The sequence below is a fragment of the Callithrix jacchus genome, chromosome 5 (assembly GCF_049354715.1).
Source record: "Callithrix jacchus isolate 240 chromosome 5, calJac240_pri, whole genome shotgun sequence".
Classification (NCBI taxonomy): Eukaryota; Metazoa; Chordata; class Mammalia; order Primates; family Cebidae; genus Callithrix; species Callithrix jacchus.
The window spans coordinates 121,086,330-121,114,267 of NC_133506.1; the positions used below are offsets into that span (position 1 = coordinate 121,086,330).

The 27,938-nt window shown below is 50.1% G+C and overlaps 3 protein-coding genes across 15 annotated transcripts; 1 reads left to right on the plus strand and 2 right to left on the minus strand.

The window, feature by feature from the left end:
• Positions 1 to 27: 27 nt before the first annotated feature.
• Positions 28 to 10,677, minus strand: CNTD1 (cyclin N-terminal domain containing 1). Of its 5 annotated transcripts, none has more exons than XM_035301509.3 (7): positions 10,639 to 10,677; positions 6,083 to 6,158; positions 5,381 to 5,552; positions 3,861 to 4,023; positions 2,645 to 2,789; positions 1,907 to 2,003; positions 28 to 448 (listed from the first exon to the last, which is right to left on the minus strand). In XM_035301509.3, the coding sequence occupies exons 1-7, from the start codon at positions 10,649 to 10,651 to the stop codon at positions 278 to 280; spliced, it is 837 nt and encodes a 278-aa protein (XP_035157400.1). In that variant the 5' UTR covers positions 10,652 to 10,677; the 3' UTR covers positions 28 to 277. The 5 variants fall into 5 exon arrangements, with proteins under 5 accessions (XP_035157400.1, XP_035157401.1, XP_003732959.1 ...); XM_035301510.3 differs by having other exon boundaries at positions 10,454 to 10,677; XM_003732911.6 differs by having other exon boundaries at positions 10,233 to 10,677.
• An 87-nt stretch (positions 10,678 to 10,764) lies between these two features.
• COA3 (cytochrome c oxidase assembly factor 3) lies at positions 10,765 to 11,820 on the plus strand. Its single transcript, XM_035301514.2, has 2 exons — positions 10,765 to 11,001; positions 11,332 to 11,820. Exons 1-2 carry the CDS (start codon positions 10,788 to 10,790, stop codon positions 11,436 to 11,438), a joined length of 321 nt encoding a protein of 106 aa, XP_035157405.1. The 5' UTR covers positions 10,765 to 10,787; the 3' UTR covers positions 11,439 to 11,820.
• A 568-nt stretch (positions 11,821 to 12,388) lies between these two features.
• WNK4 (WNK lysine deficient protein kinase 4) lies at positions 12,389 to 27,897 on the minus strand. 9 transcript variants are annotated; one of them, XM_078374400.1, is made up of 20 exons: positions 27,194 to 27,897; positions 25,969 to 26,220; positions 25,596 to 25,768; positions 24,347 to 24,567; positions 23,935 to 24,092; positions 23,357 to 23,445; positions 23,060 to 23,276; positions 20,718 to 20,982; positions 20,370 to 20,491; positions 20,079 to 20,137; positions 19,860 to 19,977; positions 19,469 to 19,585; positions 15,369 to 15,506; positions 14,753 to 14,807; positions 14,071 to 14,648; positions 13,932 to 13,992; positions 13,416 to 13,824; positions 13,127 to 13,326; positions 12,870 to 12,967; positions 12,389 to 12,762 (listed from the first exon to the last, which is right to left on the minus strand). In XM_078374400.1, exons 1-20 carry the CDS (start codon positions 27,806 to 27,808, stop codon positions 12,760 to 12,762), a joined length of 3,948 nt encoding a protein of 1,315 aa, XP_078230526.1. In that variant the 5' UTR covers positions 27,809 to 27,897; the 3' UTR covers positions 12,389 to 12,759. The 9 variants fall into 9 exon arrangements, with proteins under 9 accessions (XP_078230526.1, XP_035157391.1, XP_078230528.1 ...); XM_035301500.3 differs by having other exon boundaries at positions 14,071 to 14,651; XM_078374402.1 differs by lacking the exon at positions 25,969 to 26,220.
• Positions 27,898 to 27,938: the final 41 nt, after the last annotated feature.

The window sequence follows — 27,938 nt, forward strand, 5'->3', positions numbered from 1 at the left end:
CTTAATGAAATTAAAAGTATAAATATCTTGTTAAACAAAATGAACCAACTTTATTAATCTCTCTCCACCTAGCTTTTTATTGTCAGGCTGATAGGACAAAAAGGGCATGTTCATCCGCCTTAACTCTTTCTGATAAAGAAAAAATAAGCATGAAATTGGCATAAAAATACAGTTGAAGAGAGACTTGGAACTTTTGTACCCTGAGTATGAAAGTAAACAGAGGGAGGCATGAGTGCAGTGATGGAAGGCTGTTTGTATTTGGTGGATTCAGCCTGCTTCATGTGTTACAGGAAGCAACAGTCTTCAGAGCTCTGGCTGCCAGGTGGGGAGGAATAGACTGCTGTCGCCCTGGAGTGTTGGCTCCCACGCTGTGAGTCAGGATTGCATAAGAGAACTCAGCAATGCTTGCCAAGGCAATACCAGTGATGCTCTGCAAATGCTCTACAACCTTCAGAAATAGAGACAGATTTCTTATTAGTAAAACATCTCAACATATTTTAGTTCACAAACACACACATTACTTGGGATGTTCTCTCAAGGCAATTGTAAGTTTTCATTTTTCTAAAATCCAGATTCTAGTGTTTGCCAATGGCCAGATTACGTTAGGATACGTTTGCCCTGATAATGTTAGCATGGAAACTTTCTGCTAGACATTTCCCTCTGCTGGAGATAAGTTTTGTGAAATATAAGACCGATATTTGGGCCTTGACATTTTCATTATTTGGGAGATATAGTTATTGGATTTTGTTTTGTGTTGAAACAGGGTCTCACTCTTGCCCAGGCTGCAGTGCAGCGGTGTGATTTTTGGCTCACTGCAACCTCTGCCTCCAGGGCTTAAATGATCCTCCCACTTCAGTCTCCTGAGTAGCTGGGACTATAGGCACAAGCCACCATGTCCAGCTAATTTTTTTTATTTTTTATAGAGATGAGGTCTCACTATGTTGCCCAGGCTGGTCTCCAATTCCTGGGCTGAAACAGTCCTCCTGCCTCAGCCTTCCAAAATGCTAGAGTTATAGGTGTGAACTGCTCTGCCCGGCCTCTTTTTTTTTTTTTGAGACGGTTTCACTCTGTCACCCAGGCTGGAGTACAGTGTCACAATCATGGCTCAGTGCAGCCTCCAGCTCCTGGGCTCAAGTCATCCTCCCATCTCAGCCTCCCAAATAATCCAAGTAATTTGGGACTAGAGGTGTGTACTGCCATGCCCTGCTAATTTTTTTTTTTTTTTTTTTTTTTTTGAGACAGGATCTCACTCTGTCACCCTGGTTGGAGTGCAGTGGTACAATCTTGACTCATTGCAGCCTCCACCTGCCAGGCTCAAGTGATCCTTCTACCTCAGCCTCCTGAGTAGCTGGGACCATAGGCATGTGCCACCACACACAGCTAATTTTTTAAAATTTTTTGGTAAAGACTGAGTTCTGCCATGTTGCACAGGCTGGTCTTCAACTCCTGAGCTCAGGTAATCCACCTGCCTCGGCCTCCCAGAGTGCTGGGATATAGGCATGAGCCACTGTACCCAGCCCTGACTAATTTTTAATTTTTGTAGTGACAGGGTCTTGCTATGTTGAACAGGCAGTCTTGAACTCCTGGGCTCAAACTCCTCCCACCTTGGCCTCCCAAAATGCTGGGATTACAGGCGTGAGCCACCATGCCCAGCCTGGACTTTAACATAATAGCAGGTTATGATTATAAAGAGAAATGAACAAGTTGAACTTGGGCCTCCATTTCTAGTTTTATAAAAAGAAAACAAGGAACCATTTCAGTCCTAGCCCAGATTTTCCCCTCATATCTTGCATACTCATCCTAATCCTGGGTCTTGGCACTTTAGGTTGTTTTCAGTTTTCTGATGGGTGAAATGTGTTCTGTTAAATGAATTCTCACCATACTGATCCTGCTCAGTGGTCCCTACCTGGCTCCAACACTCATGGCTTTGGATGAAAGCACTTGCTGCAATGATTCCTACTGCCAACAGCATGAAGTCTTCCTTCACTGAAATAAACTTTTCCCTGAGTGATGAAAACCACATTAATTTTAGAGCTAGAATGGAACTTGATCTTCCAAATCATAGATAGGATCATGGAACTTCAACTATGAATTATTTTGTTGCTCATCTTGGATTTTTTTTTCCATGGAAGGAAATGGTCAAGTAATAGCTCATTGACCTGCTCTTCCATTCTCTCCCAATTTAACTAGGATTGACATGAGCCTCATGTCTGAATGGTTTATAGGCTTTTGTAGTTCCATCTGTTTCTCTAGCAATTGTAACTCAGGCTTTTAACCAGTCTGGCTTTACAGTAATCAAACACTTTTACACAAGTTGCAACCCTGTGACTTTTTTTTCTAAGTGACTGACCAAAGCAGTCCAGTAACCTTGAGTTACATGCAACTATAAAGGAAGAACTAGGAAAGAAAATATGTTAATTACTTGAAGTAATTTAAATCTAAAAGTAAAAGCCTTTAGGGTTTTCCTGATCGGGCTCAGTCATCTGCATCCAAGCAACATATTGGGAGCTAATGATAACCAGGTGACCTCAGTAGGTTATCCGGGGACTAGATTCCTTGCTAGGTTAATTCCATTCCCCAAGTTCTTGTAGTCTGTCTCCCACTGTTTTCCTGGAAGGAGCTTACCCTATAGGAGTTGTCTTACCCTTGCAGCTGACTGGGAGTGGAGTTCTCAATTGAAGCTCTCAACAGGCTCTCATATATGGGTTCATGCAGAAGATAGACCAGGTCAAGCAGTGTCAAGCAGGTTGCATGCAGCCTCATGGCTGGAACCAAACAGCCATTGTATCCTAGATGGAGTATGGGAATGATAGGAAGAATTTATGATCATATCTTCTCTGATCGTAACCACAGTTGTGACAAAGCTGTTGGGGTGCTAATATACTTCCTGGTTGCTATATTCTACTACAATTAGCTGGAGATCAATTTTGAAGGACAAAGGTGAGGTAAAGAAACCTCCATCTGTAGTATACATACAATTAGCATGTAGTTGTCCCTCTCTTATCTTATGCCTGTCTATAAAATCAACTCTTTGATCCTGCAAGAATCAAAGTGTGACTAGTGAGTCCAAACAGAAACCAGTCGCTAAGACCTCTGAGCTGCTTTCCCTGACAAGTGTCAGAGGAAACACCTTTTTCAGTCATCCAGAGACACCATCAAGCTTCCTACTATTCCTCATTGGCAGGTTTTGCCCACTGCTCCCAAACCTCTATGCAGATATTTTTTTTTTGAGATGGAGTCCACTCTGTCACTCAGGCTGGAGTGCAGTGGCACATCTCAATTCACTGCAACCTCCTCCTCCCAGGGCCTCCCAAGTAGCTGGGATTACAGGGGCTCACCACCACTCCCATCTAATTTTTTTGTTTGTTTTTTGAGATGGAGTCTTGCTGTGTCACCCAGGCTAGAGTGCAGTGGTGCGATCTCAGCTCACTGCAACCTCCGCCTCTTGGGTTCAAACGATTTTCCTGCCTCAGCCTCCCAAGTAGCTGGAAATTACAGGCGCCTGCCACTGCGCCTGGCTAATTTTTATATTTTTTGGTAGAGATGGGGTTTCACAGTCTTGGCCAGGCCAGTCTCAAACTCCTGACCTCGTGATCCACCCACCTCATCCTCCCAAAGTGCTGGGATTATAGGTGTGAGCCACTCTGCCTGGCCCTAATTTTTGTATTTTTAGTAGAGATGGGCTTTGACCAGGCTGATCTTGAACTCCCGGCCTGAATTGATCCATATGCCTCGGCCTCCCAAAGGGCTGGGATTACAGGTGTGAGGTACTGCACATGCCACCCCCTTCCTGTGCACATTTTGTATTGCCTTCTATGGAAGTCTCCAACCCATATTCCCTGACACACTTAATAAGATACCTAAAACCTCTAGGAGTATCTCCACATATGCCAAGGGAGTGGGCAGATTAATTTGGAAGTTCAGGGACTTCAAAACATCAAGCTCTGACTCCAACAATTCTTCTTTAGTGTGTAAATAGCCTAGACTCTGGAGGAAATTCAAGACTGTAACGTTGCTGATTATCTGAGCAAAGAAAAAACGGGGAAAGAAGAATGTTAGGATAAAGGTCATAAATCTTGGCAGAGTGCACAAAGCCCTTCAAAATCCAGCCCATTCCTTCATCTCCAGTCTTGTCTCTTGGTAATTCCCCCTCATACTCTGCTTGTCATTCAGGATTACTTGCAGTTCCCAAATCCCCATGCTGTCCCTCTCCAAGCTACTACGCATGCTGTTTTCTATACCTGGATCCCCCTTCCTTTCCTCCCTTCCTCTCACTGCTCTCCCTAACTCCTCTCCCTCTTCTCTTAGGATCCACCTGTCTCCCACCCCACCCATTTCAATAAGTCATTTTCTCTAAATACACTTCCTTGACTCTCCAAGGCTGATGAGGTACATATATAGCCCTCTGTATTTACACTAATCAGAGCATTTTTTCACACTATTCATATATGTCTTTTCCCATTACATAATAGGTTCCTTGTGAGCATAGACAATATTTTTTTACTGTCGTAGCCATGGCACCTAGTACACCATCTGGCCATAGAATAAACTCAGTAAGTATTTGTTGAATGAATGATATTTTACTGTATAGGCATTGGGTAGTGATGTGGAAACATTTTTTTTCCTTATAAATGTAATAGTTTGTCTTTACTGGTGATAGGTATGCTGGCAATTCAGGAACCTTATGTAAACTGCCCTTGAGTCCAAGGGGAGGAAAGGTGACCAGTATGAATGATGGCATCTGTCCCAATTATACTTTGGGAACAGAACTTCAGGCTATTTAACAACTGCCCCTGTGTGAGTGGGGGCGGGGAGAGAGTGAGAGAGAGAGAGAGAGAGAGAAAGTGTGTATGTAGGAGGTGTGCTTAGGAAGCATAATTACACTCTGGAATTTCCACGAGTTGTATCACCTAGCCTAGGAGTATGTTTCTCACAGCTACCTTGTTTTTTGTTGTTGGGTTTTTTTCTCTTGAGACAGAGTTGCTCTGTCACCTAGGCTGGAGTGCAATGGCACGATCTCAGGTCACTGCAACCTCCGCCTCCCGGGTTCAAGTGATTCTCCAGCCTCAGCCTCCCGAGGAGGTGGGATTACAGGCATGCACCACCACACCTGGCTGATTTTTGTATTTTTAGTAGATACTGGGTTTACCATGTTAGCCAGGCTGGTCTTGAACTCCTGACCTCAGGTGACCCACCCACCTTAGCCTCCCAAAGTGCTGGAATTACAGGCATGAGCCACTATGCCCGGCCCATTGCTGTTTTTAATTTGTAATTTATTTATTTTCTTCTTGTTGCTAACTTGAAGCTCATCACAGCCCCCTTTGTATAAGCTGGTTTCTTCCTAACTCTCAGGTACCCATGAGCAACCCCAGCTCCTTACTTTGCTTTGGAAGGAAAGTTTGCTGGCCAACTGAACACATGACACAAGACGGAGAGTAAACTTGTTGAAAAGCTGCTCTTTCAGAGCCCTCCAATTCTGAAACTCTCTCTTATTATCTCTCAGCTGGATTCTGGCTTGCCTGCAGATGTTCTCTGCCTGTTTTACCATAAACCTATAAGGAAGGGAAGGAGAGAGTAAACAATCCACACTCACACAAATTAATTTGCCGGCTAAGAAATTTACATTTGAGGCTGAGCATGGTGGCTTGTATCTGTAATCCCAGCACTTTGGGAGGCTGAGGCAGACTGATCACTTGAGCCCAGGAGTTCAAGACCACCCTGGGCAACACGGTGAAAACCCGTCTCTACAAAAAAAAAAAAAAAAAAAAAAAAAAATTAGCCAAGTGTGGAGGCACATGCTGTAGTCCCAGCTACTCAGGAAGCTGAGGTGGGAGGATTGCTTGAGCCCAGGAGGTCAAGGGTGCAGTGAGCTGAGATCCCACCATTGTACTCCAGCCTGGGTGACAGAGTGAGACCCTGTCTCAAAACAACAACAATAACAACAAAGAAATTTACATTTGCAAGTTAGTGTGTAAAGCCAGGTCTCAGGGTAAGGGGCAACTACTAGTACTTTATTAAAGATGTACGTACATTAGCCGCTCTGAGAGGTGCGACTTACAAAGGCCTTATGCCAGGGCTTTACCTTTCTAGGATCTCTACAGCCTGGTAGCTCACAGATTTCTCCAGACACCATTCTTCAGACAGGAGAAAAACAAACTCTGCCAAAACAGGAAAAAAACAGCCTAATTCACAAGATGCAACCAAAACTGCTCTGTGAACTCTTGGTGTTGTGCAAAAGCCATGATAGGGCCAAGGGAAGAGGGTCAGGAGGTGAGAAAGATGAGACTAAAACAACCAAAGCTGAGCTTAGTTTCCTTTGCTGCCAATAGGCAGATCAGAGGCATGAAAAGGAGGCTGACTGAGTGTGAAAGACAAGGGCTTACGAAGCCCGCTCAATGACCCTTGAGCCTTCCTGTGGGTCTCAGCTGATAAAAGGCTTGGCCAGTTACACACAAACATACCAGCTGGTCTAGGTGACCTCTACACCATGCTGGGAACCCCCCAGCTTCAAGGAAGATTCTTGGATGGATAAGAACCCTAACTCCTATATTCTGTTTTCTGTGGAATGTTGGCAGGAAGAGAAAGGTCCCTCCTGGAGCTTCAATATTCTTTATGACACTGTTTGTTTAGTAACCACCCTCTGGAGAACTCCCATTGCTTTACAAACACAAGCCACCTTACAGCTGGACACCATCTCTCCTCCACCAGTTTGTTGGGTAAATCTGTGGTGGCTGAGCCTCTCCCCAGGAGGAAGTGTGTTACTGTGAAGAGGCTTGTTTTGAAGAAACATCCCTAAATCAGGGAACATAATCCAATTTGGGGGGAGGGAGTCACTGGGAAGGTGAGAAGGTTGAGATACCTTGGCAAGATTTTAGCCCGCCTCTGTTTCTCTTTGAAAGAATAGCTCCAGATAGAATTCTATTTAGCTTGCAATATCATTAGAGGGTGGAAACAAGGATAAATATCAGTTCTCAACAAAGAAAGCTCCTACAGACCAAGGACCTTTTAGCATTGATCAGTAGAGAATTACACATACAGTCAAATAATCATATGTCTTCAGAAAAAATTTAACTTTCTTAGAAAATGAGTCAAGCTAGCACAAGACACTTTAACAATCTACTCAGTACACATTATACATAGATATACGTACAAAACCTCATCATTACAGAGGCTACAGTTTGGCTAGCAATGTCCAATGCAGGACAGAGTTAGTTGAAGCAACTCAGCAAAATACCCTAGAGCACATAATTGTGTCTGTTATTAGTCATTTTATTTGCTGGACTTTAGGCTTTATTTCTTAGTTTTGTTCTTTCTGTATGTGTGCAGTTGTTTAGTTTTGGTTTGGTTTTGCTCTGAATTATCTGGGCATTTGTTTCTGTTTTCCATTTTAATTTGCCAAGAAAACTGAGCTCAGATCAGGTGGAATGGATGAGGGTTATACCTCTCCCTTACTACTGGCCCCATCTCCTTGCTAACAAGCATACTCAGATCTGCATTAACTAAAAGACCCTCCCCTTCTAGCCTCTTAGGGGAGGGCTCCACCTCTCTCCTTCCCATGGCTGTTGAATTTTTAAAAAATAAATAAATAAGTAAATAATAGACAGGATCTTGCTATATTGCCCAGGCTGGTTGGTCTCAAACTCCTGGGCTCAAGCAATACTCCTGTCTCAGCCTCGCTGTTGAATTACTTGAAAGCCTGGCTTACACACCTACTGCTGCCACTTCATTCACTCCCTAATTTTCTACATTTTGGCTTCTACCTTTCCTAACTTGCTGAAATGATTCTCAGATGATAATACCTATGTCCAAATTGTTAAATTTCATGGCTTTTTGAAATCTTTAATTCTGTTGATATCCCTTAAGCATCTGAAACTGCTGACCATCATCCTTTTCAAAGTCTCCTTTTGGCTTCCAAAAGTCCCTTTTGTTCTGTTCCTATCTCCTCCTTTTCTTTCATAAGTCTTCTTACTCCAATCCCCTGAACACGAAGTGTTACCCAAGGAACTGTCCTTGACCTGCTTGTCTTTTTCCTTCTAGGAGCTCATCCTTTGCCACAGTTTCAACGATATCATTGTGAAGATAACTTGAAAACTTTTATCTCCATTTCTGACCTCTCTTCTGACCTACTTTTTGAATAGTCTACAAGAACACTTCCTTTAGATGTTCTGCAAACACCTTAAACTTAGCAGATCCCAAACCAAAGCTATTTCATATATATATAGTATATATAATATATATATGTATGTATGTATATGTGTGTGTGTGTGTGTATATATAGAGAGAGACAGGATCTCACTCTGTCATCCAGGCAGGCGTGCAATGGCACGATCTTGGCTCACTGCAATCTCCACCTCCTGGGTTCAAGTGATTCTTCTGACACTGCGCCTGGCTAATTTTTGCATTTTTAGTAGACATAGGGTTTCACCAGGTTGGCCAGGCTCCAAAAAGCTATTCTCTTTCCCAAACAACAGTAACTTTTCCTCCTGCTTTATTTGTGTAGTGTGTCTGTGTGTTTCTTTCTTTCTTTTTTGAGACAAGTCTCACTCTGTTGCCTAGGCTGGAGTGCAGTGGTGCAATCTTGGCTCACTGCAACCTCCACCTACCACGTTCAAGTGATTCTCTTGCCTCAGCCTCTTGAGTAGCTGGAACTACAGGTGCCCGTCACCATGTCTGGCTAATTTTTGTATTTTTAATAGAGACAGGGTTTCACCATGTTGACCAGGCTGGTCTTGAACCCCTGACCTCAAGTGAGCCACCCGTCTTGGCCTCTCAAAGTGCTGGGATAACAGGCGTGAGCCACCGCACCCAGCCTATGTGTTTCTTTTAATAACCACTATACTCCCAGTCTCTTACGTTCAACCGTTTGGCATAGTCACCTTTTTCTCCTTCATTTCTTTAATTTATCCAAGGCAGAACCCTAGACTTTGCCTCTGGAATGTTTTTAATCCACTCTCCTTTGTCATTCCCTCTGCCCTATCACCTAGCCTAAAGACATTGACTCTACCTGCCTGCCTATCTCCCATCTCCCTAGGGTTGAATCCATCCTTTACCTCCTTTACATCACTGCCAAAATAATGCTTACTAAGGCAGGGTTACTGTCATATCACTCCCTTATTTAAAAACCTTCCATGTTTTACTGGTTTCCTACTAAAGCAAGCATAAACTCTTCCCCTTGGCATTCAAACTTCCACATGGAATGTCTCCAAACTACTTTTCTGGTCTTAATTTCAACTACTCTTCCACACTGGCCGGCGTGGACTACACTGTACCCACATGCACCCTAAGCACCCCAAGCACCCCATTTCCATAGCTTTACTCATGCTACCCCTTTTTGGTAGAAACACTGTCTCCTTCCTCCCCCTTCACGAACCCAATGTCCTCCTTCCTTCAAGGTCTGCCTGATCAGTTCCAATGCCTGGGCCATCCCCTGAATTCTTCCTGTCACCCCATTGCTCCTCTCAATCCCCATAAACACTTGTTTTCTCTCTCTCTCTCTGATGTCACTTATCTAACATAGTACCTAGTCATTGCATATTTGTCCTAATATCTCCGCTAAATTGCATATGGTTTGAAGGCAAGGCCTCTATCTCTTTTTCAACTTTGTTTTTTTTTTTTTTTTTTTGAGACAGCGTTTCACTCTTGTTGCCCAGGCTGAAGTGCAATGGCATGATCTTGGCTCAGTGCAACCTCTGCCTCCTGGGTTCAAGTGATTCTCCTGTCTCAGCCTCCCAAGTAGAGGGGATTACAGGTGTGTGCCACCACGCCCAGCTAATTTTTGTATTTTTTTTAGTAGAGACAGGATTTCACCATATTGGCCAGGCTGGTCTTTTAACTCTGGCCTCAAGTGATCCACATGCCTCAGCCTCCTTAAGTGTGTGGCATTACATGCATGGGCCACCACGCCTGGCCCTCTATTTCATCTTTCTATCCAGGCAGTGCCATTAGTAAGTACTCCATACATATCAAAGAAATCAAACGGAGGGTACTATTGTGTCTTGTCCATCACTATAACTGGGGTTTCACCATGTTGGTCAGGCTGGTCTTGAACTCCCAACCTCAGGTGATCCGCCCGCCTCGGCCTCCCAAAGTGCTGGGATTACAAGCGTGAGCCAAGATGCCTGGCCACCAAATATTTTTTGAATGAATAAAATCAATGGAATCTTAAGGTCAGTGCCTGAAAGACACATGCCCCAGTCTCCCATGAACCCAGCTCCCCGGCGCTGCAGCCACACCCACGATCCGGGGCTCCCTGAAGCTGCCCAGCTGCCCCGCAGCCTCCCGCACTGCTTGCTCATTCTGCTGGGCCAAGTGAAGCAGGGTGTCTTCAATCGTCTCTGTGGTGACAACTCCAAACTGAAAGTCAACGAGAGAGGCCAATCTTGGCCTCACGGGGCCGTCCATATTCACTAGCCTCTTGGGGCACCTGGACGGTCCACTGGATCCATATACCGACCCCGTTAGCTCCTCTCCAGTCTTCCACCACACCCTGGATTCCTCGACCCCTTCCAGTGAGTGTGTCTTCGCCTTAAGTCTGAGGAAAACTCAATTCCCACCACAGCCTCAAACCCTCCACAGCTTTTTCCCGCCCCAACGGCCCGCGGACTCCTCAGCCAATCAGAAAGCACGTCCGCTTCTCACCTCTCGCGTCCATCCCCCGTGCCCTGGAACCTCGGCTCTGCCCGGGAAAGGGCACGCGGACTACAACTCCCAGCGTCCACTGCAACGGCCAAGGACTACCATTCCCAGCGAACCCCGCGCGGCGGCACCGCAAAGGGAGGAGCGGCAACATGGCGGCCTCGGGCGGTGGTGATCCTCTGGATGCTAAACGTGGAGAGGCCCAGTTCGCTCAGCGTATCGACCCGACTCGGGAGAAGCTGACACCTGAGCAACTGCATTTCATGCGGCAGGCGCAGCTTGCCCAGTGGCAGAAGGCCCTACCACAGCGGCGGACCCGGAACATCATGACCGGCCTAGGCATCGGGGCCCTGGCGTTAGCTATTTGTATCCGCCCGTGTTGTAGACTTCAGGGGACCGTATATAGGGGCAGGGGCAGGGGCAGGGACAGGGGCAGGGGCAGGGTAACAGAATGTGCAGGAAAGCCGAACCACCCGTTTAACTTTTGGGTAAAATGGGGTTAGTAGCTTTTGTTATTCCTTAGGTACTCTTTTAATTTGATTTATTAATAATAACGGAATTGGAGTTTAGGGCTTAGAAAGAGCAGCAGGCGGGAAGCCGGAATCACTGATTTGGGAGAGTAACAAGAGTGGTAGAGCAAATCTAGGAAAGGGGAATGTACATATTCCAAGTGGTTTCCTGAACCTACCTCCCCAGATGGTTACACCTTCTACTCGATTTCCCAGGAGCGTTTCCTAGATGAGCTAGAAGAAGAGGCCAAAGCTGCTCGAGCCCGAGCTCTGGCAAGGGCGTCAGGATCCTAATATGGATGGATATTGGATATCTCCAACCTGCTGGAACCCTTTCACGTGGTGAATGATGCCCCATGACCCTTACTAACCTTGGACCATGATTGAGCTCAAGAAACCAGGGAGTTATGCATTTGGCCACTGTCAAAAGAACAGAACTTTGCCCACAGCACATTTGCTGTGTACAGTGACTGAGCCCATTCTTGCAGTTTGTTTCCTTGAGAAGTGTGCGTTTGACCTTGGCTTTTCCCAGAGTTTCTTTATGGTTTACCCCCTTCACCTTCCAGGGATGCAGCTGTTAATGGGGTTAGGCTTGGCAGCTCTGTGCAGTGTTGGAGCCTACAGTGGGATAGATAGGGTCAAGATGAGAATAATAAACTGAATGATCTCTCCTGGAGTCATGTGAGTGTGGAGGCTGTGAGGCAGCATATGGCACTTTATGCTGGAAAGCTTCACAGGTGGTAGCAGCAGTGGTGGCATTGCCCCAGGGAGCTGTAAATGTTTAACTAGAATTACTTTTTCCATGAGATCTTTCCACCTGATTTAAGGGAGAGATCACTGGGCTGTTTTGAGACTGAACCCACGTCTTAGGGGAAGGAAGGTCACTCTTCTGCCCTCTACCCACGAGAACATACTGTAACTCTACTGTTTTTCCCATCACCAGAGAGAGGGAGAGAGAGAGGTGGACGAATGGTGAAAGACAGGCAGCCTTCATTCTTTTAACTTTCCCTGGTACCTGCCTGTACAGGTCTACAGTGGAATCTGGAGGGGATCCTAACTTGGTCAAGTGGATCACTGACCTTGCAGTTTCCTCATTAACTGATGGCAGGAAGCCAGAGGGCTAGGCAGCTTCCACCCTTGCCTCCCACTGTGAAAAGAGAGTCCCTTTTAAATCCTCCCCTGCCTCACCCCACAGGGCTTTTCCCCCCAGTTCCTAAGGCATGGCGTATGGATCCACAGCGTCCTTGTTTCCAGCATTTTTATTGGCTGCTGCTAATGTGTGAGCATATTCCCTGCACTCTCCCAGCTGGGAGTGAGCCCCTTTAGAAGCATCTGGGATTGGGCGGGATTGCTTAGTGGTTGACTCTTGGCAGGGGAGGGGGTAGATGAAGATGGTAGGCTGCAGAACTGACACCTTCACACAGCAAACAGTTCACATATGTTTGGCTCTTCACTATAATGGAGCTGCACTCTCCATGTCCCCCTGGCCTTCTACTCCCTCAGTGCTGGGATCTTCCTTGCTTAGTTGTGTTGGTCAGAAAAGCATCAGATTCTGAGAACACAAGCTTCATGGTGGGCCCTGGTGTGAGGGAGATACATGGCTTCTGTTCTGAATTCACTGGAGGGAAAAGAAAAAGTGATGAAGAAACCTCCAAGGTGGGAAGAAGGCAAAGCTGCAGCCAGGTACCATTCCCTGGGCTCTCCCTCCCTTGGGCCCGCCCTCACCATCCTGCCAACATCCCCGGCGAATGTCACCCCCTTGCTTGCCCGCTGCTCCTGGGAGCCGGTGCTGCTGCCACTCAGGGAGTTCCTTCGCATGATGCCTGGGAGCAGGATGGGGGAGGGAGAGCACTAAGTGAGGAAAAGGGAGGTGGGGAGAGGGGGGCTAGTCCCCCGGGACAGACCCCCAGGGCCTGGAAAAAACTGAGTGGATAGGAAGGGGTCTCAGGGAAAAGATGGAAGATGGATGACTGCAGTCTCACCAGGGCCTGGGGGCTCAGAGCGCTGTAGGCTGTTGCGGCGGGAGGTGGGGAAGCTGCCCTTGGAGAGGCGGCGCTGGCGGCTGGACAGCATAGCAGCTGGGGCCACAATACCCGGTGGAGGCTGCTTCCCCAGTCGGCTGTACAAGTCTTCAATTTCCTTTTTCTGTAGTGTCTGTAGTGTTTCCACCTCTGATAAGTGCCTGAGGATGCACAGAAGGCACGAAAGGGCTAGCCACACCCCTCGCTCTCCCAGGTTCACCTCTTGCTCCTCTATCCTCCCCAGACTCACTTCTGTCGAAGACTCTGCAGCTCAGCCCAGAACTCTTCATCTTCCCCACTGCTTTCTGACTCTTCGCTGCTCAGACACAGGCTGCTATAGGAGTAGTTCAACCACACAGGGCTGGGATGGCTTAGGGGTGGGGGGCTGCCCCCACCTTGGGGTTCCTTCCCATCATCTCCTTCCTCCTCAGCTCCAGCCCCCAGACCCTCAGCTGCACGGTCGCTCTCAGCCAGAGCTTCCCTGGTCTCTGGCCCGCCTCCAGCACTGTCCTCTGTATCTGAGCTCTCTGAAGTGAGCTGAGGGGTTGAAGGTTTCGGAGAACCGGAGAGAGTGGGGGATGCTGGCTGCAGGGGAAGAGGCTCAGCCGGTTCCTTCGATGAAGTCACTTGGAAACGCCCAACAAGCTGTGGCTTTCCCTCTGTAGGGTGATGAGGAGGAAGGCATGAGAAAAGGAGAGCAGTCAGTGTCAGGATAGACAGCAAGTAGGGATAATGGTGGGGGAAGGTCAGTGGTCAGAGGCCTCACCTTCAGAGATGGGTGCCAGCCTGGCTTCACCTGGGAGGGGCCGAGCAGGAGTTGGCAAGGCCTAGAAAGTGTGGGTCCATGAGAAGGGAAAAGTATAGAATGGAGTCTCCCTAATCATCCCTCTTTGTTTTCTACTCACCTCACTCTCCACCTCAGCTGTGTGGGGTGAAGGGCTCTCCTGGCCACAAGAGGCAAGGGAAGGGGAAAGTGGCAGGCTAGGGAAAGGACTAGGTGGGGCTGGAGGAGACTGGGAAAGGAGCCCAGGTGAGGGGGACAGCAGGGACTGGGCCACAGTCATCACAGCCAGTGAGAAGGCACTAGCCAGAGAGAGGAGAGGGGCTGCTGTGGTGGAGGGGAGGGAAGCAGTGGAGGGGCACAGGGGAACAAAAGGGGGACTAAGAGTGACCTGAGAACAACGGGGAGAGAATGCAGGTGGAGAACTTGGGAGAGAACTCTGGGGAAACTGAGAGGGTGGGACTGGAAACTCGGGTGCACTGAAGAATGGAAGTGGAGAGTTGGTGGGGTGCGGAAAGGGATTTGAGACCTGGGAAGAAATGGGGGAGAATGGGGAGGGGCTGGGATGACATGGGGGAGAAGTGATGGGGAAGATGGGGCCTGGGGAAATGGGGGTTCCGGGAGACAAAGGAGTTCCAGAAGATGAGGAGGTAGAGAAGCCTGCCCAGCTCCTGTGCTCCAGGGAGGTGCTGCTCTGGGGCTCTGCTGGGAAGGAGGGTATGTTGAGATGACAGTCCCACATGTCCTATGCCCTTTTCAGGAGCAACCCCAAGGGTTAGAATGAACAAGGACACAACAGTACATACCGTCGGATGAGTCTGGGAGGGGGACGGGCAGGGCAGGTAATGGTGTTGGCTCCTCCTGAGGCAGAGAAGAGTCCAGTCACAGTGGGGAACAGCAGTCTGAGATGGAAGGTTTCAGACCAGGGTTCCTAAGCTAGGACCCATGAACCTCTAGGAGTCCATACATGAGTTTCAAGGGATTCAGCAGCACATGTGGTGAAATTTAGGGGTAAAAGGGCATAATGTCTGCAACCTACTCTCAAATGATTCAGAAAAATATAATATGTGTGCACACATACAGAGAGGGGAGAGGAAGAGAGAATGATAATGCTAAGGTGGCAAAATACTAACAATTGGCAAATCTGGGCAAGGGTATGCAGGGGTTCTTTGTACAATTCTTGCAACTTCTCTCCACAAGTCTGAAATTATTTCAAAATAATGAGTTAAAAGTATGCATTGAACAAGTTTTCTAGAACAAGAGTCCATGGCTTTCATCATATTCTCAAATGGGGTAAGGGCCACTGTTTTAGGGCCTGAGAGATGAAGAGGAGTTAGATCCAAGGGGACTGCTGAAGGCAGAGAGTAATGAACCCTGGAGCATAGAGTCCATTTCCCCTGGAAGTGTCCAGAGGGGTCTGACCTGGGTGCATAGGGTGTCTTCAGCAGCCTCCATGGGGCCAGTGTCTCTCTTCAACAGGGTCTCCACTCTCTGGATAATCTCCCGAATCCTTCTGAGAAATCCATCTCGCTCCGAGGGCAGAATGAACTCATTATACACCTGGTGAGGGTCAAAAGGATGTGGCAGTAAAGTTTGTTATCTCACTCATCCCTCTCCCCCTGCTTCTGATCTTAAAAAATAAAGGCCAACCTTTAGTAGAAACCCTGTCTCTATTAAAATACAAAAATAAGCTGGGCATGATACCAGATGCCTGTAGTCCCAGTTACTCGGGAGGCTGAGGCAGGAGAATCTCCTGAACCCAGGAAGCAGAGGTTGCAGTGAACAGAGATCATCACATCGCTGCACTCTAGCCTGGGCAGCTGAGTGAGATTTCATCTCAAAATAAATAAATAAACAAACTCTTTACTGCTTCTGCCAACCAGCAACCTAAAACAAGCAAATACCTATTGTGTTCCAGGCACTGTGTGGTGTAAGGAGAAATATAACCTAGAAGGAAAGATTCTCACATTCTTAGGATGCATATATATGCCAGATACTTTGCATATATTATCATGTTTAACACCACCAACTTTCTGGGGTCTATATTAACATTGCTGTGGTGCTGGGCGCTGTGGCTCATGCCTGTAATCCCAACTCTTCAGGAGGCAGAGGCGGGAGGATAGCTTGAGCTCAGGAGTTCAAGACCTGCCTGGGTGACATAGCAAGACACCATTCTCCACAAAAAGGAGAAAAAAAGACAAAAAAAAAAATTGCTGTGGTAGAATTAAGATAACCAATGCTCAAAGAGGTTAAATTCAGTCTGCCTACGGTCACAGGATTTAAACCCACATCTACCTACATTTTTATATTTTTAGTAGAGAGAGGGCTTCACCATGTTGGCCAGGCTGGTCTTGAACTCCTGACCTCAAGTGATCCACCTGCCTCGGCCTCCCAAAGTGCTGGGATTATAAGCATGAGCCACCAAGCCTGGCCTATTCTTTTTTTTCCTTTTTTTTTTTTTTTTTTTTGAGACAGAGTTTCACTCTGGTTGCCCAGGCCGGAGTACAATGGCACAATCTTGGCTCACCACAACCTCCACCTCCCGAGTTCAAGTGATTCTCCTGCCTCAGCCTCCCGAGTAGCTAGGATTACAGGCATGCGCCACGACGCCTGGCTAATTTTGTATTTTTTACTAGAGACAAGAGTTTCTCCATGTTGGTAAGGCTGGTCTCAAATTCCCGACCTCAGGTGATCCACCTGACTCAGCCTCCCAAAGTGCCGGGATTACAGGCATAAGCCACCACACCTGGTATGGCCTAGTCTTAACATGGTAAGGACTCAGGTGTAGCTGAGTGTGCTGTGAATTTTAAAGGCCATACTTTGGAATTTGGACCTTACTCTAGAACCACAAGTAGCCACTAAAGAATTTGGGGTGAAAAATCAACAGATCAGATCCAAGTCTCAGGAGAACTCTGCTGCAGAGGTGTGGAGGGTGGACTGGGTAAGGAGAGAAAAGAGGGGAAAGGACTCTGGGTGTATGGGGTGGGGTCGCTTTGGCTGTGCGGGATCAGAAGGGGCTTGAGGCCCAATACAGAAGGCTCTCAGGGTGAGAGACCCTTCAGCAGATAAAGGCAGAGGCAGGAACGCACCCAGCCTCTTCAGAGGACCATTCTGAAACCAGTATGGCTGGAGGGAAGACTCTGAAAGGGTCAAGTGGTTTGACAGGAGGTGATGAGCCTTGTGTGCCAGGTGAGATTGTGTCTTTGTCCTGGATACAAGGGGAATGACATGATGGAGGAGAAGCTTTAGAGAGGGCTCCTGATGACTTTCGTTTCTCCCACTCTCTCCCCTCCTTCACCCCAGGGGCTGGCATCCACCTCCCCTACTCCACTGAAACTGGTCTCCCACAAAGATCTAACAAAAGCCAGTGTGGTCTTGCCTGAGGATTCACCTTAACACCATCTCCGTGAAACTCTCTCCTCACTCAGTTTTTACTAACATCCTCCTACCTCTCTGGCTTCATCTCTGTGTCCTTCCATGACCTATCCTCCTGCTTTCCATTCCAGAATGGATGGTGTACACTGAGACACACTCTAGCCCTCTATGTCTCTGGCTTTGCAGGCTCATCTCCCTTCACTCTCAACTCTGTACTGACCACTCCTTAATCTACCTCTCTTCAGCCCTGCTGACCCATTTCCCATGGCTTGGGAGGATCTTGGTCTTGGTTTTTCCTTCTTCACTGAAGTTCATCAAGGCCCCTTAAAAAAAAACCTTTCGGTTGGGCGGTGGCTCACGCCTGTAATCCCAGCACTTTGGGAGGCCGAGGCAGGTGAATCACGAGGTCAAGAGATCGAGACCATCCTGGTCAACATGGTGAAACCCCGTCTCTACTAAAAATACAAAAAATTAGCTGGGCACGGTGGTGTGTGCCTGTAGTCCCAGCTACTCAGGAGGCTGAGGCAGAAGAATTGCCTGAACCCAGGAGGCAGAGGTTGCGGTGAGCCAAGATCACGCCATTGTACTCCAGCCTGGGTAACAAGAGCAAAACTCCGCCTCAAAAAAAAAAAAAAAAAAAAACAAAACTTTCATTTCTAACTTCCTCTCTCCTTTGGTAGCCTACAAGTTGTCCTTGATATCCCTTCTCAACTTCCTATCATATCAACTCAGCAAATATTTATTGAGCATCTACTGTGTACTAGGTACTACTGTATTACGTCAATAAGCTACTGGATTACAGAGTAACTTATTTTCCTGAAACAACCCTCAGATTCACCCTTTCTCCTCTTCCCTCCCATAAGCCACCCTCTTCTTTGTCCACATGTGGCTTCCTGGGCCTAGCTCCCAGTTATTTTCCCTTCCTCTAACCCCCTTCCACATCCCATGGCAGATGGTCTTCACAAAGCCTACTGTCACCATGTTACACTCTGCCTTTTTTTTTTGATAGAAAGTCTCACTGTGTCTCCCAGGCTGGAGTGCAGTGGTGTGATCACAGCTCACTGCAGCCTTGACCTCTCAGGCTCAAATGATCCTCCCAACTCAGCCTCCCAAGTAGTTGGGGCTACAGGCATGTGCCACCACACATGGCTAATTTTTAAAATTTTTTGTAGAGATAGGGTCTCACTATGTTTCCCAGGGTGGTCTTAAACTCCTACTTCATCCTCCCAGAGTGCTGGGATTACAGGTGTGAGCCACTGGACCCAGCCCGCTTGGCCTAACACTTAACACTGTCTATCCTGTAATCTGGGCCCATGCTACCTACCCAGCTTCACTTCCCACAGTTCTCCTATAGGAATTTTTACTTCCAATGATAGTGGTTTCCTCCCAGCCCCATATTCCAAGTCATTCTCTACTTGGAATGCCTTTGTTTATGTTTTCCCTGCATAGGGATGCCCTTTACAGCCTTTCTACCCTTCATGGCCTTTCTCGCCCATCCACCAAGATCCTAGGTAAGCCCACTGCCCCTGCTGCCCAGCCCATCCTTCCCTACAGCCACAGTATTGCACGTCTACCAAGCACTTACACATAGCACTTGTGTGCACCTGGTCAATGTGAATCTCAAATTGCTCCAGCTGAGAAGCCAAACCTCACTGGATAAACAGAAATCTCCCAAAAACAAGGGCTGAGACGTCCTCAGTATCACTGTGTTAAGTGTCAACCAGTGCTTTAAAAACCCTTGCTGTCACTGGGCATGGTGGCTCATTCCTGTTATCCCAGCACTTTGGGAGGCTGAGGTGGGTGGATCATCTGAGGTCAGGAGTTCAATTCCAGCCTGACCAACATAGTGAAACCTCGTCTCTACTGAAAAATACAAAAATTAGCTGGATGTGGTGGTGGGCACCTGTAATCCCAGCTATTCGGGAGGCTGAGGGAGGAGAATCGCTAGAACCCAGGATGCAGAGATTGCAGTGAGCCAAGATTACACTATTGCACTCCAGCCTGTGGGACACAGAGACTCCATGTCAAAAAAAAAAAAAAAAAAAAAAACCCTTGCTCTCGGATCAGTGGGTTTCAGCCCCAGCAGACATCAGGAGGGAGACTCTTGTTCCAGATCCAAACACTGTCCTCATCTCTCTCCCCCTCACCATGGCAGCTGCGATCTCTTCTGGGCTGTCCCCATCCAGATCAAATCGGAAGGTCACCATCTTGCTGTTGTGGGTCTGTAGCTGGCACTCAACCACTCTGTCATTCTGGTCTGAGACCTTCAGATTCAAAGTCAGCAGAGGGGAGGAGGTCAAGCCCTCTGTCATCATGCTGTGTCTCCACCCTACCCCAGCCAAGTGAGAGTAGCCAGACTGGACCTGGAGATAAGTAGACCCAACCCCTAAAGTCTGGTATTAAAAACTAGATTGGCTGCCTCTTGAGTACCAGTCACAAACTGCTTCTCCCCTTCTATGGTTGACCTCCCCCACATCCTGCTGATACTTCCCTCCTGGCCCCGTAGGTTATTCTCCATCTCCCGTGCCCCTTTCTTACACTAGTGACCCGCAGCCGGGATCGGGGTCTGCGCCGGAGATTCCTCCCTGGGGGTCTCCTCGTTTGTCCCATCCCTTCTCCCACATCGCTAAGTCCTGATGCTGCATCTGAGGCATAGCTGGAAAAGGGAAAGGACATAGAATGAGTGTCAGAGAAGACACTGGGACCCCAGTGACCCATGTGTCTCATCCTGGCACCCCAATTTACCCTAGAACATACCTGTCCCCAGGGGAAAAGTCACTTCCAGGGCCAGAACGTGGAATGGATAGGGCAAAAGCCTGAAACAGGATGAGGGTTCATGAGGTCAGGAAGATAACTGTTGTGATCTAGGGAGATGTTGCCAAGGATGCTGGGAAGATATTAGGGAATTAGATGGAATTAAGGAAGAGGAGGACAGGAGTGGTGGATTCCTAGGGACAGCAGGCTGGATCATGAGATTGGGTTTCTCAAGGAGGGAAGTAGGTCATAGGCTTGGAATGGCTGGGAGCCCCCCATGTGACCCCCTCTCACCGAGGGCAGGCAGAGATGGGACTCAGCTGGGCTGGATGGCACCCCCGTAGGGGGCTGAAGGGCAGGGTCTGAGGCATCCAGGAAGCCGGAGGAGCTGAGGTAGCCATCAGTCTCGCAATCCGCTGGTGAGGGAGGGAGGGGATCAAAAAAAGCGGAAATAAAAGGTAATGGGAGAAGAAGGGGCCTGCAAGGGGGGCCTGGAGCTGTGGGAGAGTTCCTTCCAGGAGGGAGCTTCATGGCTACAGGTGGAAGGCAGGGTAAGTGACTGCTGCAGGGCGTGAATTTCTGGGTTGGGGGCAGAGGCCAAGGTGTTTTGGGACCTACGTCTCAAGATCAGGAGTGACTTACAGGTGGTAGATGAGTAGCTGGCATGGCGGAAAAGGAAGGGCTGGTGCTGGTCTGCCTCTGGCTCCTCAGGCTCAGCAGGGAAGACACTGTGGGGATGGGGAGCCATGGGCACAGTTGCTGGTGGAGGTCCTGGCTCCGGTGGGAGTGTCTCCAGTTCCCTAGCTTTACGCAGCTTCTCACGCTTTCGCTGGATGGCGGCAACCCGTTCTCGTACTGCACGGGCCACTGGCTGGTAATCAGCTTCACAGACCAAGCCCAGAGCCACCTGGAGTTGGGGTGGGGGTGAGAACACAGCTTGGGTTCCCCCCTCAATGATCCATCAGATCACTTCTTGGGACCTCCAGAATATGAGAGGAAGGAAACCAACACTTCCTGTTTACCCACTATGTCTGCTAACCGGCAGCTCCTTACATTATCATCACTAGATCCAACAACCTTGTGGGATAAATCTTACTATCCTATTTTAGAGATTAATGAAGTGGCCGGTTCATAGTCATATAGTAAGTCAGTGGCTTCCAATGGGGAGAAGAGACATTTGGCAATATCGAGACATTTTTAGTTGTCACAACTGGAGGGTAAGTGTTACTGAATCTAGTGAGTAGAAGCCAGGCTTTCTTTTCAACACCCTACAATGCACAGGACAGTCCCTAAAACAAAGATGTCAACAGTGCCAAGGCCAAGAATCCCTTGTCATCAGTGGATCAGATTTGATCTCAGGTCAGGTTGGGCAGTGCTATGGAGACTTACTCTAAATTTCTAACACATTCTCAGGTTCTTGACCCACCATAGGTTGTCTCCACCCTTGCAAGTGTCATCTCTGTATTAGAAATCCCATACCTGGGGCAGGGCACAGTGGTTCACACCTGTAATCCCAGCACTTTGGGAGGCTGAGGCAGGTAGATTACCTGAGGTCAGGAGTTCTCGAGACCAGCCTGGCCAACATGGTGAAACCCTGTCTCTACTAAAAATACAAAAATTAGCTTGGCATTGTGGCTTGTGCCTGTAATCCCAGCTACTCGGGAGGTTGAGGCAGGAGAATCGCTTGAACCCAGGAGGTAGAGGTTGCCATGAGTTGAGATAGTGCCATTGCACTCCAGCCTGAGTGACAGCGGGACTCCATCACTCCCCCCAAAATCCCATACTCCCTTCAGGACTTCCTAAGCCAGCCCCAGGCTTCTGCCCTTGCATCTTATGCCTCTTCTCTTCTACCAGCTTCCATTCATCACTGCCTCATTCCTTTTAGCCACAAGCTTTGGTGAGTGAGTAAAGGAGGTGGAGCAGGGTAACCTGATTTAAAATCTGAACCACCTCAGTTTCAATCCAGCTGTTCCACTTACTTACTTGAGGCTCTGGACAAGGTATTCAACCTCTCTGAATTTCCATTTCTTCATCAATAAGTTGACATAAAACTGCTCCGTATGCAGGATGGGTAGCAAAGCTCAAATGCATGTGAAAATGGCTGTTGTTTTTTTTCTAGATGGAGTTTTGCTCTTGTTGACCAGGCTGGAGTGCAGTGGCGTGATCTTGGCTCACTGCAGCCTCTGCTTCCTAGGTGCAAGCAATTCTCCTGCCTCAGCCTCTGAGTAGCTAGGATTCCAGGTGCGTGCCACCATGCCCAACTAATTTTTTGTATTTTTAGTAGAGACAGGGTTTTATCATGTTGGCCAGGCTGGTCTCCAACTCGTGACCTCATGTGATTCACCCACCTCAGCCTCCCAAAGAGCAGGGATTACAGGTGTGAGCCACTGTGCCTGGCAACAGTGCTTTAAGCCATGTACAGATATGGGCTATGAATAAGCTCTATGTGCCAAGCATTGCCAGGGACAGAAGAATCAATAAAACACAGTCTCTGTCCTCAGGGAGTTTATAGTTCAGTGGAGAAGAAAGATAGGAACTTATTCAGGTTTAAGACAGGACCCATGGTGATGAGTGCTGTAACCAAGAACCTGCTGAAGTGGAAAGGAGCATTTAAGTTGGACTCCAGAGGGGATGGCTTTCCAAAATGGATGGATCTGATCATGTTGGAAGAAAAAGAACAAGAGGGAGGGAGGAAAGAGGGAAAAGATAAATTGGCAAAAAAGGCATTCCAGGAAGAAAGGCTAAGCTGGAGGTAAAACAGGGACCCTGGAGGACCCAAGGCTCCCTTTTGTAAAGGAAAACTGGGTGTGCATGCGCCTGAGGTAGGGCTGGAGAGGCAGGGAGACGCTGCAGGATGTCTTGAGAGCCGGGAGGTGGCCTGCCCCCATCGCTGCCACCTCTCCTGCGCCCATCCCTGTTGCACTATCCCCTCCGGTCAACGTCCTTTACACGCCCAGTGGCAGTACAGTCTGTCCTCCGCTCACCATCTCCTGTGCCACCTCCTCGGCCGCGTCCCGGCCCAGCTGGAACAGGAACTCGATGGCCTGGTTGTCCCGTGGGCGCCCCCCGCGCCGCGAGTCCTCCATGCGCAGCCAGAGCTTGAGGCCCGGCTTCTCGCCGTCGTCCTCCTCCGCTAGTTCCACGTGCACACCGCGCTCCTCTCTGAAGAAGGCGTGGGCCAGGAGGTCCTGGATGGTGAACCTGAGGGTGAGGCGTGGGTGAGCCGAGCCCGCCGTGGCCTGGGCCCCTACTCTACCCACTCTCTGCCCTTTCACTCCCACCTCTCGTTCTTATCCGTGCGTATGCAGCCTTCAATGATCTCCTTCACCTCGGGTATCTTCACCTTGTAGAAGCTGTTCGGCTTTGTGCCCTGTGGGGAGGGGTTGCATGACACCTCCCATCCTCTGACCCCCAGCTCTTGGCTTCACACCCCCCCTCCACCCTTTACTCCACTCCTGCCTTAGGCAGCTGCACGTGCAGTTGCAAAAGCTTGACTGCTACTGCAAGATTTGATTTCAAATCCCAGTCCCCCCAACCAACCCAAGTATTTACAGTGTGACCTTGAACAAGTCTCCCACTGTTTCTTCATCTGTAAATTGCAGGGAGGAACATTTGCCCTGCTCACCTCGACAGGCAGCTGGGAGGATTGGATGTGAGACTGGATGTGAAATTGTGAACTCTTGGGAGCACCACACACATTATTATTCTAAATAGCATGGATATCCTTCTGGGTTCACCAAGGCATCTCTGTGTCTAGCCTGTTTTTGTGCAGGCAAAGGGCATTGACTGTGGGCTGGCCGGGCAGGAAAATGGGAAGTGGACCTGGAATTCCCATTCCTGCCAACCCCATCCCTCTCACCGAAGTGACCTTGCGGTAGATTTGTGCGGCATTCTGGCACTCGGAGTACGGGTACTCAGAGGTGGCCATCTCCAGCATGCACATGCCAAATGCATACACATCCACAGCCTCATCATACTTTTCCTCATACATCTCGGGGGCCATGAATTCCGGGGTCCCTGTAGGGTTCACAGCAGGGATCAGGTTGCTGGGTACTCTGGCCTCGTCCTGCCCCTTGGGCTGGGCAGCCCTGGGCAACCCTGGGGTGCAAGTGACCCCAGCCCACAGTGGGGTTGAGGGGGAATGCCATAGATCTCCCCAGCTTCCCTGTGGTCTGGTAATTTTGTGGACCTTGAAGGGCCTTGCTGAGGGGAGGGAGTCCCCAGGTTCTCTTCTGAGGTGGGGGAGGAAGGACCTTCCTGGAGAGACCCACCGATGACACTCTTGGCAAAGGAGGCGCGCTTAAGCGTGGCCAGGCCCAGGTCCCCGATTTTGACAGAGCCAGTAGGGCCCGTGATAAAGACATTGTCGCACTTGAGGTCCCGGTGCAGGATGGGAGGAACCCGGGAGTGTAGGAAATGAAGCCCCCGAAGGATTTGGCGGCTCCAACGCTGAAGGACTCTTGGCTTCATCTCCCGAAACCGCCTCAGGTACCTGGGGGAGGGAGCATAGCCAGGGTCGGTGGGGAACACGTCCTCGGGGGAGGGGCCCTCCACCGGGAAGCTCCCCCCTGCGGCACTCTGCTGCTGCCTCCTCATCTTCTGCCATCATTCTCCTAGCCTATGTCTGCCCGGCCCCGGGGAGAAACTGAGTCAGAGGATGTGGTGGATAGACTTGATGTTACCAAACAGGTTGGGAGGTAAATTGATAGATAGGGCCTCCGCCGAGGTGCTGTGGGAGCGCAGGAAGAGATGACTAACTGCCCCGAGCATGAGGGAGGGCTTCAGAGAGGAAATACTTTTGTATTGCATCTTGAATGATGAGTAGAAGCTCAAAGGTGAAAGGGGGAAGGGATGGAAACTTTCCAGGCAGACAGGACACCATGCTCAAAGGCACGGAAAAAGCCAGGGCAGGGCAGAGTGGGAGGAGGTCCCAGGAATTCAGTGTGTCTAGAACTTAGGCTGAAAGTGGGGCTGTATCCTAAGCTTGGCAAAGGAGGCACGCTTGAGCGTGTCCAGTGTGAGCAGATGAGCCCATGTGGGTTTTATCCCGAGGACATGAGAAAACCTGAAGGGGTTTTAAGGAGGGGAGTGACAGTTCAGATTTTTGACTGGGAAAGATCCTCCAGGCTGCAGGAAGATAGGATCACTTAGAGGGTGGCAGAGTTTGAGAAGACCCTTTAGGGGGCTGCTGCAGGGCTCCAGATCAGCAAGGTGGCATCGAGGTGGTGGCATGGATGGAGCAGTGAAAGTCAGGTAGGGAGAGGTTAAGGAGAGACGTGGAGACAGACTGATGAGGGGGCAGAGAGGAGAGAGAGGAGTCTGGGGAGACACCCACGTTTCTGACTGGAGCTCTGGCTGGACATAGCCACTCACCAAGGGAGGGACACAGGGTGGGTAAGAGGAGATGGTGAGCCTGGTTTTACATCTGGATATAGACAGTTTGAGGAGCCTGGGAGTTCAGGAAGCAGTGGGCACACATCCCAGCCTCCCTCTCCCCACCCACTCATGCGCAGAGCTCACGTCTTGAGCGTGCCCGAGGTCATGAGTTCGGTGACCAGCACGATGCAAACCTGGCCCCTCAGCACTGACTTCCACGAATCGTAGAAGCGGACGATGTTGGGGTGCTGCAGCCCCTTGAGCATCTCCACCTCCTCTGAGAAGCGCTGCCGCTCGGCTCTAGACAGTTTCCGAGTCTGTGGGACGGGGGATGGGTGTCATGTCAGGCCCAGGATCCCCATGGAAAGGAAGGGGGACAACTGGAGTGGGGTTGGGGAAGATGTGAGGGTTGGTTCCCACAGATGGGGTGGGATTAGTGGGATCACTCGCCCAATGGGCTGCAGACCCAGAACTCTCCAACAGTACCCATGTAAGCTGCTCCAAGGACACAACCAACCTGGGCCTGGGGCAGCCCCCTAGACCCCCTGCTGGACACAAGTGCCTTTATGCAGCCCCATCCAGGAGTCCTGAGCTCAATAGTGCCTTTGTGGCTGCCCAGACCGGCCATGGGGCGGGAGGGGGCGCCCAGGGGATGGCAGAGAGCAGGCAGCAGACGGGCAGCAGGAGACCGCTGGCAGGGAATTGGGGCCGGCAAGGGGGTTGGCCCCAGAAACCGGGAACTGCTAGATCCAGACTGAAGGCGGGAGGGCTGTGGAGGGAGGTACAGAGAAAGAAAAGATCCAGGACTAGGCGCCAGGAAGCCACCCCCCCCATAGTTGTCCCGCCCCGACTCCTCTCCCTCCCCTCACCCCCCAGTTTGGCTGCCTCTCCTGGCCTGGCCTAGAGCCTGGGGCGCGGCACTGGCAGGCACAAGGGGTGAGCCCTGTGCCAGGGCTAGAGAGGGACCCTTCCCTTAGGCTTTGTGCCCTTATCTGAATCTGAAGCTTCAGGCCCCAAGTTGACTGGGTTCTCCTAACTCACATGTAGCATGGGAGCGACGGGAGGAAGGTCCTCCTGAAGCCCACGGGTTTAGTGCCTTTAGGTCCGGGAAGGGAGAGCACAGGTAGGCAGTGGGATGAGGAACTGCACTTATTCGAGAGCTGGGACTCCCTATGTCCCCCTCCTTGCAGCTGTGGAGAAGTCCAGAAGTCTGACTGCTCCAGAAGGGTCTAGGGAACCCCACTCTGCTACAACTTCCCTAAATCTTCTGGAGTTGGAAAGGACCCTTGCCCAGCTCCTGGCTTCCCATCTCCCAGCCTCCTGGTCTGCAAATAGGTGGGGGATGGGGAGGAGTGAGGGGATCAAGAGGACCAGGGTCATAACTGAGGATCTCTGGACTTAGGGGAGAGGAAGGGATTGTGGATACCCACCAGCAGGAAACTGACCTGAATTGGCTCCCCAGCCCAACTTCCTATCCTATTTTCCACCTCTCAGGGTTGAGTATGGAGACTTTAAAGTGAGAATGTTCATGCCCATGGGAGAGTCACCAGACACCACCTGCCTCAGTTTCTCCTGCAGCCAGAGTCAGCCAGATCATTCAGGGCAAAGACAGCAGAGGTGTCTGGACATTTGATTGGAAAAATACATCCTTCCCTTGATGCTGTCTCCCCCACCCGCTGTCTCTCATCTAAGACCTCCAGAGTCCCATCCCAAGGTGCCACCGAGGGGGCGCCCAGCCGCACCTGCAGCTCGCACCAGGCCACCTCCACCGTGGTGTCGGTGTCTAGCCCTCGATACACGGTCTTGAAGGAGCCACGTCCAATCTCGATGTCAAACTTAAGGTATCGGCCGTCGGGGGACGTTGCTACAGCCTGGGTCTCCATGTCCTCCTTTTCTTCCTCCTCCCGCCGCCGTTCTAGGGCCACAGCTTCAGGGACCCTCAGCGGCTCCCTGGACCCCGGGCCCACTGCAGAGTCTGGGAGCTCGGGACGCGCGGAGTCTGCAGCCTTCACAGGGGCTTCCTCGGCCCACGTGCCCTCGGGGGGTTCTTTGGAGCTAGGCGGTGGGCTCCTCGCGGGGCCAGGACCAGCGGGGTCCGGAGGATCGGGGGGTTCCGGAGAGGGTGAGGTTGGCAGGGACCAAGAGCTCAGGAGCCCCAAGTCGACTGAGCTACGGCGGCTGAGACGAGAAGTGCGCGGCCGGGGCTCTGCCTTCCCGGAGAAGCGGCGCGCTCGGCGAGGATGGGGCCCGGGGCGGGGCGGCCCCGCGGAGGCAAGAGGCTGCGGCGGCCGCAGGGCCAGGTCGGCCTCAGTCTGGGACGTGGGGACGGCGGTCTCCGTGGCCGGCTGTGCCAACATGAGGAAGCGCAGAGCGCCGAAGGGCGGAAAGCCAGACGGTCGGAGAGGAGGCAGCCTGACAGGCGGACCCGCTGGGTGCGCAGCGCTCCAGCTGAGCGGCTGGGGCCCCAGCCCCTGGCTCGGCCCGGCC

What these genes read in the sequence shown, in the direction of transcription:
- CNTD1 (XM_003732911.6), bottom strand. Translation starts at nt 10,401, where the DNA reads ATGGACGGCCCCGTGAGGCCAAGATTGGCCTCTCTCGTTGACTTTCAG. An exon ending in AACTTTCCTTCCAAAGCAAA is followed by an intron (nt 4,024 to 5,380) that starts GTAAGGAGCTGG and finishes TTCTTTGCTCAG; the next exon opens with ATAATCAGCAACGTTACAGT. An exon ending in GATACTCCTAGAGGTTTTAG is followed by an intron (nt 2,790 to 3,860) that starts GTATCTTATTAA and finishes TACTCCATCTAG; the next exon opens with GATACAATGGCTGTTTGGTT.
- COA3 (XM_035301514.2), top strand. Translation starts at nt 10,788, where the DNA reads ATGGCGGCCTCGGGCGGTGGTGATCCTCTGGATGCTAAACGTGGAGAG. An exon ending in GGCCCTGGCGTTAGCTATTT is followed by an intron (nt 11,002 to 11,331) that starts GTATCCGCCCGT and finishes CTACCTCCCCAG; the next exon opens with ATGGTTACACCTTCTACTCG.
- WNK4 (XM_035301498.3), bottom strand. Translation starts at nt 27,808, where the DNA reads ATGTTGGCACAGCCGGCCACGGAGACCGCCGTCCCCACGTCCCAGACT. An exon ending in GGGGGCTGCCCCAGGCCCAG is followed by an intron (nt 25,769 to 25,968) that starts GTTGGTTGTGTC and finishes CCCGTCCCACAG; the next exon opens with ACTCGGAAACTGTCTAGAGC. An exon ending in AAGACACCCTATGCACCCAG is followed by an intron (nt 14,808 to 15,368) that starts GTCAGACCCCTC and finishes TCTCTGCCTCAG; the next exon opens with GAGGAGCCAACACCATTACC.